Genomic DNA, 13,906 nt, shown 5'->3' on the forward strand with positions numbered 1-13,906 from the left:
TTCTAGACTTCAAGAGCTTGGCGTCTACCTGCTCTCAGTTAAATGTCATATATTTAAGAGGCCCTGAAAAGAGCTCGACTTGCTGTTGTTTTTCCACTGAGTGTCTTCAGCGGAGGCGGGCCGGGCTAATTGCTGCAGACAAACGTCCCCCCGCGGGCCCGAGGCTCGAGTCCTCCCTCCTCCGGAGCCGCTTTATCTCCGCCCAGCGCTCGTAGCCGCTGGTCGTCCGGGGGCCGCCTGCGAAAGCGTTTTGTTTTGTCGCTCGGCCGCCGCCGCCGCCGCCGCGCCGGCTCTCCGGTAGCCGCGGCCCAACTAATGAGAGCATTTATCCCGTTAGGGCGTGGTGTTCCCGCGACGCTAGCCGTGCGGCGGCCGCTCGGGCTTTTTTTTTTTTTTTTTTGCCAAGACTTCACACTCACAACGCCACGCAGGAATAATCACCGGTTGAGTACCTCTAATTAAAGCCTGTCACTCAGACGCTCACTCTGCATCACCTGGAAATAGTCCGGAGTGGGCGACGGGTTCCAGAGCGCTTACTGAGGCACGTCACGTCACTTTTTTTTAAACTATTAAAAGATAAAGATCGTGTTTCTCTCGTGCTTTTGACCAAAGCGGTACAGCATTCAAAAAAAATAATTTGGATTCATTTGTTGACGTGAAAACGGCAGAAAAAGTGAAACGCCCCAACCCAAACGGGGAGCTCTACGACGTGTCGACGAGAGGCGCCCTTCGTCACGGGTCGTCAGGAGCAGGTACCTCATCGCTTTTACTTTGAAAACGTATCCATGCGGCATTTGCACCGAACAACGCCCGGGGACGCCGCGGGCAGCTTACCTGCACCCTGGAGACGACGGCAATGAAGGTTATAACATATCAGCGACTCCCGAGACACACCGCTGACATTTCTGGAGACAGGAAAACACGGCGGCGTCCTCGCTGGAGGGGCCTGGAGCCGAACCGGTTTTAACGTGCCCCCGTGGTGTCCCTGGGAACCCTCTCCGTCGGCCGTCGCCTCACACAGATCGCTCTCGTGTCTAAAACCACTGCAAGACATTTATTAGAGTTTCGTTTGTGATGACATAAAAGCACAAAAAAGGATGGACAAATGCTCAAGACACACTTTGTTTGTTTGTTTTCTCACATTAAAGGGCCATGCTGTCGTTTTTTTTTTATTATTATATGATGTCATCTGTGTCTGTGGAGGGAAAAAGCGGGTTTTTAGGGAGCAAGGCAGGTCCAATGAAAGGTGGTGTCCCGTTGCATTATGGGAAACGTAGGCCACAGTCTCTGCTGCTTTGATTTTTACCATTATCTTCTAAATCTGATTCTTACAAGTGCCCCAACTTTACTAAAAGTGTACTACTAGATTACTACAGTGCCCCTTTACAATAGACAAGAGCACTATGCTGGAACTTTGCCTGGTTGGTGCCCACTAATGTGGATTATTCACCGAAATATTATTATAAAAAAAAGATTGTTCGAATTAAATCATCCAATTATTTCACAAATATTTTAATATCTGCTCAGCTAAAAGTTTAGACGAGGAAAAACAACACCTTTCAATTCAAATTCAAACTTTCAAAGCTAAAAAAAACAAAAAAAACAATCATTGCCTTCGTGACTTACACAGCTCATTTAAAATTAATAACAAGAAGCCAAACGATAAAACCCTGAGAAGTAACGTTTCTACTTTAATTTAATCTCCTTTATATTTGATTAAAATGTTAAAATCAGTTTTTTTCCCCCACTTAAATCACCATCAGACTCTTCAAACCGAGTAGTCGGTGTCATTCGTCACATACCCTGCCTCGATTGAATCAGTCACCCACGAGTCTCTTACAATCTTAAATTTCTTCCTGAAGCGGCGCCTCACAGTCCTCAAATCCCGGAGTCTCGTTTCCTCGGCGACGACGACGTGCGAGACTCCTTCCTCCAACTTCTGCGCCACCGTTCCTCCGTGGTAGAGAAACTCCTGCGCCCTGATTTCCAGGCAGGAAGCGGCGGCGGCGGCGGCGCTCTCGGGGTCTCCGACGTCGGCGTCCATGTACGCCGTGAAGGGTCTGAACATGCTGGTGGGGAGGTCGTCCCAGCCGCAGCGCTCCTCCACCCGCCCGGCGTCCACGCCCGAGGCGGCGCCGATCCGGCCGAACACCTCCCGCAGCTGCCGCTCGTCCGTGTCCACGAAGTAGCTGTCGCCGTAGCCGTCGTACTCCTTGGCGAAGTGCTCCCTGGTGGAGGGCGACATGTGGATCATGTGGCGCGGTTGCCAGGGAACCACCTCCTTCAGGTCCAGGCACTCCAGCAGCCAGGCGGCCCGGACCACGTCGTGCTGGTTGGCGGCGATCAGGTTCTTCACGCGCATGTTCTCCACGCCGGCGATCACGCAGTAGGAGTCCTTGCCCGGGTTCTGGACCACGATACCGCCGCACCTAAACGCGGAAATGACATCACTCATTTGTAAACCTTAAAACACATCGACTGTATGAGACTTCACTCAATTCAGCTTTACTTGGTCTGGTATGACCAGTAGATTATCTAATATGATCTAATATTAGCAAAATCTCTGGATAAATTATATTACTGAATCAGAAGTACTGAAGTTCAGTACTCTGCCCTTTAGTTCCTTTAGTCCCTTTAGTACCTTTAGTCCCTTTAGTTCCTTTAGTCCCTTTAGTTCCTTTAGCTCCTTTAGTCCCTTTAGTTCCTTTAGTTCAACGACAGCCACTGTTGTTGTTTTTTTTGTTACCTGGCAACGCCCTTCTCCAGCTCGGACTTGGGATGATCCTCGGTGCCGTTCAGGATGCAGAACTCCACGTCCTCAAACATGTCCGTCTCCTTGGTAACCCCGGACAGGTCCTGGGGCTTGAAGTGGTCGACGACGCCGAACGCCTTCTTGTTCTTGGCCGGCAGCTTGCGCTTCTTCTTCTGCGGTTCGTCGGCGTCGATGCAAAGGTGCCGCGACGCGAGCTTCCCGGATGCCTTGCTGCGGAACTGATCCAGCTCCGCCAGGGTCGTGCACTGGTGCCACTCCTTGTCCTCGCGGATCTTCTCGATCCGGGGAAAGCGCAGGGTGCAGTTGGTTTTGTACATGTCGCTACCGACGATCTCGGTCGCCTTCACCTGGAGGATGACGGAGTTGCGCGGCTCGATGTAGACTTCGGGTTTCTCCGTTCCGCACAGGAGGGACGCCGGCGGGTCGTTTTTGCGGTAGACCTTCCAGTGCTCGGCGAGCTTCAAGCCGAGGTCGTACAGCTCTTTCATGGTGTAGCCGGAGCCGATGCGGCAGAAGGTGTGGAAAACCGACGGTTTCTCGCCGGGCTTCGGAGCTTCGGCGACCGCGCACAGGAAGTGCGACATCATCCCGCCTCGCCTCCCTTTGCCCCAGTAGCCGCCGACGATCAGCAGGTCCAGCTCGTCCATCAAGCCGTCCACGTACTCCGGCTTTATCTTCAGCCATCCTTCGCCCCGCTTGTCGGGCTTGTAGACGGACAGAGGATCCTTCACCATGATCCCTTCCTCTCTGCTGTCGATGGCGTCGTTGAGAGCGTCCACCACCTCCCGCACGGTCCTGCCGTCGGTCTTCGGCACCACTTGTATCCTCCCCTTGACCGGGGCGAAAACCGTCTGAAGGGTCTCGTGGCGTTTCCTCAGCGTCTCCTTGCCGAGCTTCCGGTCGTTGACCATCAGCACGTCGAACACGCAGAAGCACGTCTGCAACTCGGAGTCGTCCGTCAGCCTCTTGATGTCGAACTTGTTCCCTTTCTGCATGAAGGTGTCCGCCGTCGGGTTGTACGCCATCATCTCGCCGTCCAGGATGCAGTTCACCACGTGGCTTTTGAAGACGTTGTGGACGTACGGCGTCAGCGATCCCTCCAGCGGCGACCCTCCGAACTGCTGCGTGTAGTCGAAGGCGTTTCGGCTGAAGTACTTGTACACGTCGCCGTCTTTGTGCAGCTGAATGCGCTCCCCGTCCAGCTTGGTCTCGATGAAGAAAGGACTGTTGCCCATCTGCTTCTCCACGTTGCGGATGTTCGCCACGCCGGCCAACATGGGCTTGAAGGCGGAGAACAGCCCGATGGAGACTTCGCTCAGGGACACGGAGGGGTCGTGGAGCTGCTGGCACACCTTGTTCAAGTCGGTGTTGACGTTGTAGAGGTCGGCAGCGTCGGCGTGGAAGACTTGCAGGACGGTTTCCTTGCTGACGCCGAGCTTCATGTCCTTCAGGATCATCCTGATGAGCCACTTCTGCTCGAGCGCCGAGCTCTGGGTGATGAGGTGCAGCAGGCTCTTCTTCACCCGGTCTTTCTTCTTGCTGGCGTTGTTGATGGCCACCGAGTCCAGAAAGTCGTTGACCTCCTTGATGCTGAGGTTTCCTTGGCCGCTGCATCGTTTCTTCAGCACGAAATACGCCATGCCGGCGAAGTCCCCGGCTTCTCCCTGGGACGTGGTCGGCGCGCGGTAGTTCAACAGCTTGTGGGCTTCCGGGCCGTTCTTCGGGAGGCCCAACACGTCGATGTAGAGTTTCGCCAGCATGTTCTCTTTGATGCCGTAAGCCATTCGCTCTCGTTCAAAAGACGGCACCGTGAGGCGCATGGCGGGGTAGAAGGAGTCCGTGGTTTTGGGCTCGTCTTTGTGGAGGGCCGAATGAAACTTCCGCCACGACTCGATGAAATCCCCGAGGATCTTCGACTTATCCGGCCGGAGTTTAGACTTCTGGATTTTCTCTAAGGTGTTGCACAAGTCGAGGAAAGGAACCTGAGCGGCGACAGACGGCGGCGCCGCAGCGGCGCTCTTGGACGTTCCCTCCATGGTGGAAATCTGCAACACGCGTCAAAGGCAAAACATCAGATGAGTCGTTTGTTTTTCTGGCTAAATCATCAACTGGTTCGCCCACCAGAGATGATGAATCGCTGTCAGAAAAACACTCTCAACTACTCTGATAATAAATCAACCAATAATCCAGGTGGATGAAAGCAAACACTAAAACGGCTACGACAGTCTGGTAAATCCAGAAACCAACGCTGCTTTTGAAACCAGGAGAAGACTCTGAAGAGCTCGTTTAAGGACGACAGTTACTAGTTCTGGTGAGTTGAGTCTTATTTTCAAGCAGCAGCTTTATCGGTCCGCGCAGATCAAACACGTCCGGACACGTCGCTGACTCGGCGGGACCAGTTTAATCAAACCGGCCGCTCACAGACTCACACAACCAAACCATCTCAATATCACGACGAATATTTATCCATTGCTTTAAATTCACCTGAGCTACAAACGTGCGTTTCGATATATTTCTCCCCCCCCCCCCTCCCTAAGCAGCCAACGCCGGTTAATTTTCAAAATAAAAGTATCTGTTGTCAAATGACGTAGGGGGACACCTACAAGTTACAAACATTTACCGACACAACGTCGACTATTCAAGAGTCATTTTGAGAGTTTAATGGCACCGTGTGACTTTTAAATGCGTTATTGTGCCCCCCCCCCCCCCACCCCTCCCCACCCCTTCCCTCCCACCACACACACACGACAAACAGCGCGGATATGAATTAAGCGTGTTTTCCTTCCGTTTAGTCTGAGACAGTAACGGAGCATATTAGTAAAAAAAAAAATTATATAAAAAAAATAAAAGCTGTAACGGTTACCGTGTGTGCTGTTTGTGCTCCCCAAAGAAAAGGAAACGAATTCAGACTTCGCTCCCACTCGGCTGCATCTTGACACTTCCTTAAACTTCGTGTAGGGGACCTACGAGGTAAACGTCCCCCACCCCCGGAAACAACAACCGAACCTTAGTTCCCATGCCGTGGTTTTACAAAAACCGGCCACCACAAAGACGTAGCACTTTGTACATTTGATCATAATTATGTTATAAGGGTGTAACTTACGTCTCATTTAATTCGCTCAGGTAGAGAAGCGCAAGTTGTGATTTTATGTGAGATTAAAACATAATATTAATAATGTAAACTCCATGTCGATATAATGTTGTTATTTGTATATTGACCAGCAGATGGCAGCAGTGAGGTTGTTTACCATCCTCGGCCTGGAGCCCGCAGATTCAGTAGTAAGCTGCTGGTGAAAGATAAGACTGCACTGGCCACAGGAAGGCATTTCTCTACACTATAATGATCATGTAAGACATTTGTGGATCAGAGTCTGCCAGTATGACATGACAGCGAAGCCAGGCTCAATTCCTAGAGTTGATCGAGTTTACTCGGTTTCCCCCCCGTCCAACCTGAGAAAGAAAACCATAAATCAGAATCAAAGAGCTCCAGGAGACACTTTCATGACCATGCAATCATTTTAAGTTTACAAAACAAGTACTGTCATTTGTGATCCATTCGCTCATTTAAGGCCTTACAAACTACTTGTTGCCGGCTCCTGTCTTAAACAACAGCTTTACTACGTTTTAACCTTTCACTTTGTTTCCATTACAAACTTGTTTTGTCTCTCGCTCCCTCGCAGCTGGTGCATTTCCAAGCGCACGCTGTTACATGTAAAGCACTGCAGAATAATTGCCAGTCAGATCTTTCTCTCCGATCAAAAGTATCCGAGGCAGCTTGAGCGTCAGTGAAACTCCTCCGAGGCTCGCAGGCGATGTTCGGCCAGTGACGGTTACGACCTCTGACCTGTGTGTGTTATTGGTGCAGAGGAGTTATTTCCCCACAGGGATCGACAAAAAAAAAAAAAAATCACACTGGAAATTGGTTTAAATCTTAAAATGGACAAAACACACACAAACAATATGAAAAGCAGCACTTTATGTTTGATTTATATGGGCATTGGGCCACATTTACATATTAGTTGTCACATTTTTGACCTTGGAGAACACGCGCCCTAAATAAAACACACAAAAAATATACAAAATTATAAAAAATATAACCATAACATCATAGAAAGAAGTTATATAAAGGTGAGAGCTAACTTATTTGATGCTGCTGTGTGACAATTAAGAATAATATTGGATGTGAAATTCATTCATACGTTGATAAACACTTTAAAATGTCCTTCACAGCAGTTATAAATCATTATTTTGAACGCTGATAAATGCTAAATATGGAAGGACTGCAGGTGAAAGGTTACCCGTGATAAAAAAACAGTCATAAATAAGTGTCACAGCCAATAATAATAAAGATAAGAAGAGCACTATGTACAGAAGTACTTGATACAATCTGTATTGGAAAAACAACAACATACCGGAAGCAGAAGAAGAAGAAAAAAAAAAGGAATTATATTTTTAAAAAAGTTAAATGAATTGAGCTTTTTTTGCCTACTGCTTTCATCACAAACATAAATTAAGTAAAACAAGTACGTAAATTAAAGTAAGAACAGTCCACCTGTTATGAGCTGACAAACCACAACAGCCCATATTTGGTCTTGTCCGTTGCTTCCTGCTTCCTGAAGGGGGCGCCGTGAGTCTGCGCAGTGGGCGCCGGGCGGCCGTGATCCCTGACTCACACGCCAGCCGGGCTTGTTTACCTCCCCGCTGCTGTGGAGGACCCTGGGATATGTGCGGGGAAGGAGGGAGGTCCGTTTGGTGCTCACTGTGTGCTCCGACAGTGTTGTTGCTTTGTTTTACTCCACGCACACGATGCGGTGCAGCGGAGGGTGAAGCGCTGCGTGTGCCACACACTCTGCGTGCATGCACCTGCGCTTTATGTGTGTGTGTGTGTGTGTATGGATGGATGGGGGGGGGGTGGTCTGGGGGGTGATGTCGTGCCGGCTGCAGCACCACCTCACACACGCACGCACTCTGCAGTAAACGGCCTGTCATGCTGTCATGCAGCAAGGCAGGGGAGTTACATAAGCCCTGCTGGATGTGCTGCTGCACTGCAACGAGGCGACCTACAAGACAGTAAACAAGTGACGTCACTGCTTCCGTGGCATGCATCAGCTCGTATTGAATGGGGCTGAAGGGGAGGAGGAGGAGGAGGAGTGCGCCGGTGTAGGACTGAGTGAGATTTTGGCATGGAGGCACGGAGGGACAGCGAGAGAATTGGGCAGAGTAATGGAGCTAAAAATCCCCCCCCCCCCTCCCTCCCCACCCCCGTCGATAAGGCCGATGATTAAGCAGTGAGTTTAGTCTGCTCGGTCAGAGGCAGAAAAAAACAACTTGTTTACACCGACTGTAGGCTCTCTGCATGATGAAGGCGGTGGGAGGGTTTCCAGGTGAAAGGCAATATCGACTCTCCTCACTCACAAGGCAGAACATGGAGATGACTAGAAATAGAGAGGGACTTTTAAAGTAGAGGGGGCGGTCAGCAGCGGGGTTCATCCACGAGGAGGATCCGTTCACCGGGCAAGATGGACTGTGATGTTTCCTGTCACTCTGCTGGGAGCCTTTTTTTTTTTTTTTTTTAAGTCTGAGGCGATGACAACAATGATGTCATTGGGGTTCTTTCAGATTGGGCTTTAAACTTCAAATTTATATCTATATATATATATATATATGAAAAAACAGTTATTGCTGCTCTGCTGTCACCTTTCAGCATCACCAGTGTTTCTGTTTTTTCCATCACATAGAGATTTATTACAGATAGAGCTACGAATAGATCCATATGCATTTTTGAACCGTAGAAAACAGTCTGACTGTCACTGTTGTGGTTGTTTTTTTTTTTACATGCCGTGATTATTATCTATATTTTTTTTTCTCGCAATAATAACACATTTCTTTGGCGTTATGTTTTTTTTCACGGTAAGAGATGACGTCAACCGAGTTTCCCTCCCGGCGCTCCAGAAAGACGACTGACTTATTTATTAGGCTGTTTAGTAAACTCACTGCTGTTTCCTGCTCTGTTAAATGAACAGTGTGTTGTTGTTGTTGTTGTTGTTGTTGTTTTTGGAGTGACCCAATTAGAACCCACAAGCTGCAGCCGGCAGCCCAGAGGCAAACGCTGATATACATCACAGGGCGCGTGAGAGTGTGTTTCGGTACAGTATGTACCCACACGTACAGCTCACCGTGCGCGTTCCCAGCAGTTGTTTAGTAAACAGAGTGAGGAGGAGGAGGAGGAAGAAGAGGAAGAAGAAAAGAGAAAGAATGCAGACACTTGCCAAAGCCGCTTTTGAAGCGCTGCCGCCTCGAGGCAACGATTGAACTCCTCACCACATAATCTTACACAAATGTCAGGGAAGATGAGGGCAGGGAGGGAGATTAATTAGATCGGCTTCACACAGCCCCCGAGAATCCAGCCATCCTCTTTTTGCTTTCATTACCTGTTCAATATCTGCGTGTCCCCCTCCCGGTCTGTCGGTCACAATAAGCATGCTGTGTCATAACAGCCCCCCCATAACCCCCCCCACCCTCCCCTCTGTTGTTATGAAATGACTTTCAGATAAAATCCCTGACTGGACAGCCGGCTGACCTGTGCGGCGGTCCTCGATCGGTTACATCATGTGGCATAATAGCGGAGGAGGAGAGAGAGAGGGGTCGCCATGGCAGCCCTTTCGATGACCCCCATTCAGGCCTACGTTTTTTCTGGGCTTAAAGCATGAGATAACAGCTTCGGTAGAGATAAAGTGGAGCACAAAGGTGACCAGGGCTGAATTATGAGCATTTAATTAAAAAAAACAACTTAAAAAAGCATTTTTTCCTGCTCCTTCTATCTGCTACTGTGCTCCAACGAGGAATAAATACACTTTTGTTTTTTTTTAATTATATATTTATAGATTAGTTCCAATCTAGGAAGACCCAGGTGTCGTTTAGACCATTCATAAAAGGCCGTGGGTAAAGCGAGGTGTCAGCTTAATGCCAAACCCTCTGACCCCCGCTGCTTTGGCCGGACACCGAAGCCCATCCGGACGGGCACTCGGCCATCACGTCGCTGCTTTTTGACACCGCCGATCACGGCACCGTAAGTCGTTCCTGAAAGCCCCCCGAGCTCGACGCACCAGGATCTGAATCCGACAAAAACGCGCAGTCCTTTACGAACGAGTTTACGATCGCAGGGGAGAAAAAAAAAAAAAAAACTTGCAGAAGCCGCCTCGAGGCGACGATTGAACTCCTCACCGCATAATCTTACACAAAACGTCAGGAGAGACGAGCACACGGAGATCCAGTTCGAGCCAGCTGCAGAACACCAAATCATGCAGCTGGCAGGGGAAACTATATTTCTTCTCGTGTTGTGAGATGCGGCGTGCCTCGGGGCTCCAATATTTTATTTTCTTATCGACAACCATGGCTTATTTTCTACGTAGATGATACACCGCTTTTTACCGGGTTTTTTTTTTCCCCAGCCTTATTTTGTAAATACATTTATTGTTATTCGACTCGTAAATCATCCAACAGTTTAAATAAACGGTGATTCATTTATGGCATTTTCTTAGTTTGGACAAAGATATTTGAGTTTAGACTGCAAACATGTAATGAGTACTATATTTACTGTTTTCTTACGTTTAAAAAAAAAACCTTTTAAACATTTAAAAAAATACAATAATTAATCAATTGTAGTCCTAAAAACACGCCTCTTTGAGAACCAGTTTGCTGGAACACTTATTATTAAACTTCACGTTCTCACGCCTCTGCTTCAAGTTCCCATTTTGCAATTACGCAGATGTCACTTCAATGACGGACGAATCGTACGAACCGGACGTACCTGGCAGCTAAAACAAACACGGGCGTGCTAACGTGTACATAGTACGTATTTGTAGTGAGACTGGCTGAACCGGGAAGGATGTAATGGATGATCCTTTTAGACCTCATTCTTTTTTAATGTTTTGTTCTATCTTTGTCTTTCGATTAAACTTTAAAGAGCCCCATTGGAATCAAAGAAGAATGAAATGTAATTCAGAAACACTACGTGACGTGAGATGTGAGATGTATTACAGCGAAATACCCTTTTTATCCAAAACAACAGACCATAATTAGTGGTTATTGGAATAGTAAATTATATTTTTTTTCAGCGTTAATGCATTTCACATCCACATATTTTTGTGATTCGAACCTTATCATTTTCAACTTTAAAGAATCAGAAATCACATGGGGAGCAGGAAGTGACCATATTTGGACGAGCTGGGGGATCTGACTGATCTGATTGGAAAGCCGCCGATAGTACCGTAACCCACCGATAGCCGTAACCTGACTGCACCACAGGCCTGTCAATCAAACAGACACGCCCCCCCGCCCCCCAAAAAAGGTCTTTTTAAACCTTATTTTCTAATCAATGATGGGATTATTTTCAGATGGACCGCTAGAAAACGAACGAGAAGGAGCGACTTTAGCGAACGACACCAACGACCCCCCCTCCCCCCCCCCCCCCCGTGTTCTCATATAAAAGGTCCCTGAAACACACACTTGCAGTGTTGGCATTTACATTAGCGGGCTTCTCTCCTCCACCAAGGTCATGTTATTGATCGCACAGAGCATTTTCAACATTGGGCTTGCTGTAATGGTGACCCGCTGCAGCCTCATTATCCCCGTGTTTTCTTCCAACCCGGCGACCGACAGAGCTGGTTCCCCGAGCGAGAACCGCTCCCGTCCCGACCTTCGGCCCAAACGCGGTCGCATCAGAGGCTGATACCGCGAACCGGTGTCAGCCCCCGACGGAGAAACACAGCGAGACTATCTGATGCGTCTTATGCAACCTTATGCTATCACCGGGGCCGCTTTAAGATACAGAGCTCTGGACAAAAACAACTCCTTACGTAACGTTAGACTTAACGGCATCGCTGTGTTCTGGGAGAGCGGGACATTTCGTTGGAAACGAGGGTCAAACTTTCAAACCAGGAAACGGTGCCAAGACAGTAAATCTGTGACGATTGATCTTATATCGTTAAAGCGGGCGTGAGCCTAAAACCGGCTTATTAAGTATGCTGCATTACTGCCGGGTTGTTTCCCTTTTAAAATCTTTTTATTGTGTCTATTCTCTCACAGCGCGACATATAACCCCGCTGAGGTTTTTATCACCAACGCATCAGTTCAGATCATTTACACTCCTGTGAAATGTTAACGGCAGGGCAGGATTGATTTCTTTAACGGAGCGTTTGACGGGACCGTCAATAAATTACGCGTACGCTCTTGTTTACTGCCCGGGATGTTTTTGTTTTCTTCAGGCCGGGGACTCTGGCCCTCCTCCCCCCGGTGCGCGATGCCAATCCGAGACACTTGGCAGGGGCCGTAATCCAATGAGCAAATGGAGCAACTACAATCTGGCCATTTGTAAACAAACATTTGCTCGCAGGCTGTCCGCGCGGCCCGGAGCAGCGGCCGCGCTGAGTGCGGGACGGTGCACGTCCAGGTCTGCGCAGAGCCGGCGCCAGCCCGTATAATTACAGCTTCATGAAGCGGTTAATAAAAGCCATTCACAAAACTTGATGTTTTTTTTTCTTCCTTCATATTAATAAAGGTTCAGGTGTTCTTGGCGCGGCAGGTCTGCTGACCTTCGTAAGTTACGGTACAGCAAAAAAAAAAAAAAAAAACAACTCATCGTTACGTCATTGTCGCATTCATCGTAATCCTTATTTATCTTGTGAGAGTACAAAAATACGTCAGCCAAACATCAAAAGGTCAGCCCGAGAAACCATTTTCAACCGACTCTCTGAGATGCCGCCGGCTTAGTTATCTGTCCTTTCAGTTTCAAGTGATAAGTGAGTAATCAAATTCACCACTGTCATCATTGTAACCTGCATGTGCTACAGCGCAAATAGTGTAGTAGCAATAGTGACTAAAAGGGGGCGGGGTTTAACAAATAGTTAATTGTGGGGCCAATAATGTCATTAAACTACCATATCTGCAGTTGTAAATGTTAGCGAGTCGGTGATAAGATGTTTTTTTGCGAAATCTAAGTCAAAGTCAACTTTACTGTCAATTCAGACAGATATGTACGAGACCGTACAGAGAGACCGAAACCTTATAAGGTCATATACCTTATCCCGCCATGTGCAAAAATAAAAAGCGAACGCAAGAAAAGTATAAATACGTATCAATAAAAACAGGTCGTTAAGAAAGCAGTTAGGATCCGAATGATCTTCACCTCGGCAGCGAGGCTCCAATCAGCTGTTTTGATAGCAATCAGCTGACTGAAGTCCTCCTCCCACCTCTGACTCTCTCCGCCGGGACAAAAAAACAAGTGTCAAGTCCATGTTTTGTTGAAAACCACTTTGGAAGCCGACTGCAAAAACAACTCCGCTCACAGCACCTGTGGGTCTTATTTAGTCGTGTAAGCGTGTGGCGCAAAATCAGAGGTCGGGCTCTATTTACGGCTCACTTTCCATCCGCGCCAAGATAATCTAATAAATGCTTTATTTGGTTTGTTCCACACGCTGTTTGTCTTCCTTTCAACATTTCTGCACCTGCTGTTGATGTCGGATGACTTCGCGCCGGCGTCAGTTTGCTGGATTCGGACGGGAAAAGGGTTTTGGGCGCAGCACCTTTGCGTGCCGCCGCCCTCCGTTAAGCCCCTCCGAATGTGTGTCTCCGTCCGACTCGACCCCGTTCTCTAAGCTTTAGCCTTGCGGCTGGCATGTTCGACGGGTGATTTATTTGGCTTCCGTGCATGCAAACATGCCCCCGGTGTGACCTCGGTTCAGCGGGTGCTGTCGTGCCGCTGACTAAGACTACTATCTAACTACTAACCCGTCCCGACTCACGGGATTGCTTCCAATCCCCATGGGACATATGGGAGGCGGAGCCCCGGCTACCAGGAAGTGGGTGACCCCAAGCTTTACTAGATGAACTTACTTCCAGAGAAGAATATAACAGCTTCAGCAGCTCGTATCCGATTTTGCAACGTCTGACGTGACAAAAAAAAAAAAAAAAAAAAAAAGAACGTTTCCCACGTCATTATCTAACTCAAATATACCATTATGTAGTGTGCTGTACTGGGCCGTGCACACAAAGCAAAAAAAAACAAAAAAACCGGTTGCGACACGTCTTTTATTGCGTTGACAATGGATCCGGCCACATATTTGTCGGACGTGT

At 48.3% G+C, this 13,906-nt stretch overlaps 1 protein-coding gene and 1 long non-coding RNA gene across 4 annotated transcripts; both read right to left on the reverse strand.

Annotated features, from left to right (window-relative positions):
* Window positions 1-971: 971 nt before the first annotated feature.
* Window positions 972-5,180, reverse strand: lig4 (ligase IV, DNA, ATP-dependent). 3 transcript variants are annotated; one of them, XM_069712867.1, is made up of 3 exons: window positions 2,747-5,180; window positions 1,841-2,429; window positions 972-1,043 (listed from the first exon to the last, which is right to left on the reverse strand). In XM_069712867.1, the coding sequence occupies exons 1-3, from the start codon at window positions 4,807-4,809 to the stop codon at window positions 1,035-1,037; spliced, it is 2,661 nt and encodes an 886-aa protein (XP_069568968.1). In that variant the 5' UTR covers window positions 4,810-5,180; the 3' UTR covers window positions 972-1,034. The 3 variants fall into 3 exon arrangements, 2 of the variants coding, with proteins under 2 accessions (XP_069568968.1, XP_069568967.1); XR_011311532.1 differs by having other exon boundaries at window positions 1,026-1,043; window positions 1,142-2,429; window positions 2,747-5,178; XM_069712866.1 differs by lacking the exon at window positions 972-1,043 and having other exon boundaries at window positions 1,050-2,429; window positions 2,747-5,178.
* A 1,554-nt stretch (window positions 5,181-6,734) lies between these two features.
* LOC138629215 (uncharacterized) lies at window positions 6,735-7,227 on the reverse strand. The gene is made up of 2 exons (XR_011311525.1): window positions 7,186-7,227; window positions 6,735-6,825 (listed from the first exon to the last, which is right to left on the reverse strand). It is a non-coding gene; the product is annotated as an uncharacterized lncRNA (long non-coding RNA).
* Window positions 7,228-13,906: the final 6,679 nt, after the last annotated feature.

Source organism: Brachyistius frenatus, unplaced genomic scaffold (genome assembly GCF_029030835.1).
Source record: "Brachyistius frenatus isolate BFR_SWC_R1_liver_20210118 unplaced genomic scaffold, ASM2903083v1 Contig_112, whole genome shotgun sequence".
In the NCBI taxonomy this organism is placed as follows: domain Eukaryota; kingdom Metazoa; phylum Chordata; class Actinopteri; family Embiotocidae; genus Brachyistius; species Brachyistius frenatus.

What these genes read in the sequence shown, in the direction of transcription:
- lig4 (XM_069712866.1), bottom strand. Translation starts at nt 4,809, where the DNA reads ATGGAGGGAACGTCCAAGAGCGCCGCTGCGGCGCCGCCGTCTGTCGCC. An exon ending in CTGGAGAAGGGCGTTGCCAG is followed by an intron (nt 2,430 to 2,746) that starts GTAACAAAAAAA and finishes TTCCGCGTTTAG; the next exon opens with GTGCGGCGGTATCGTGGTCC.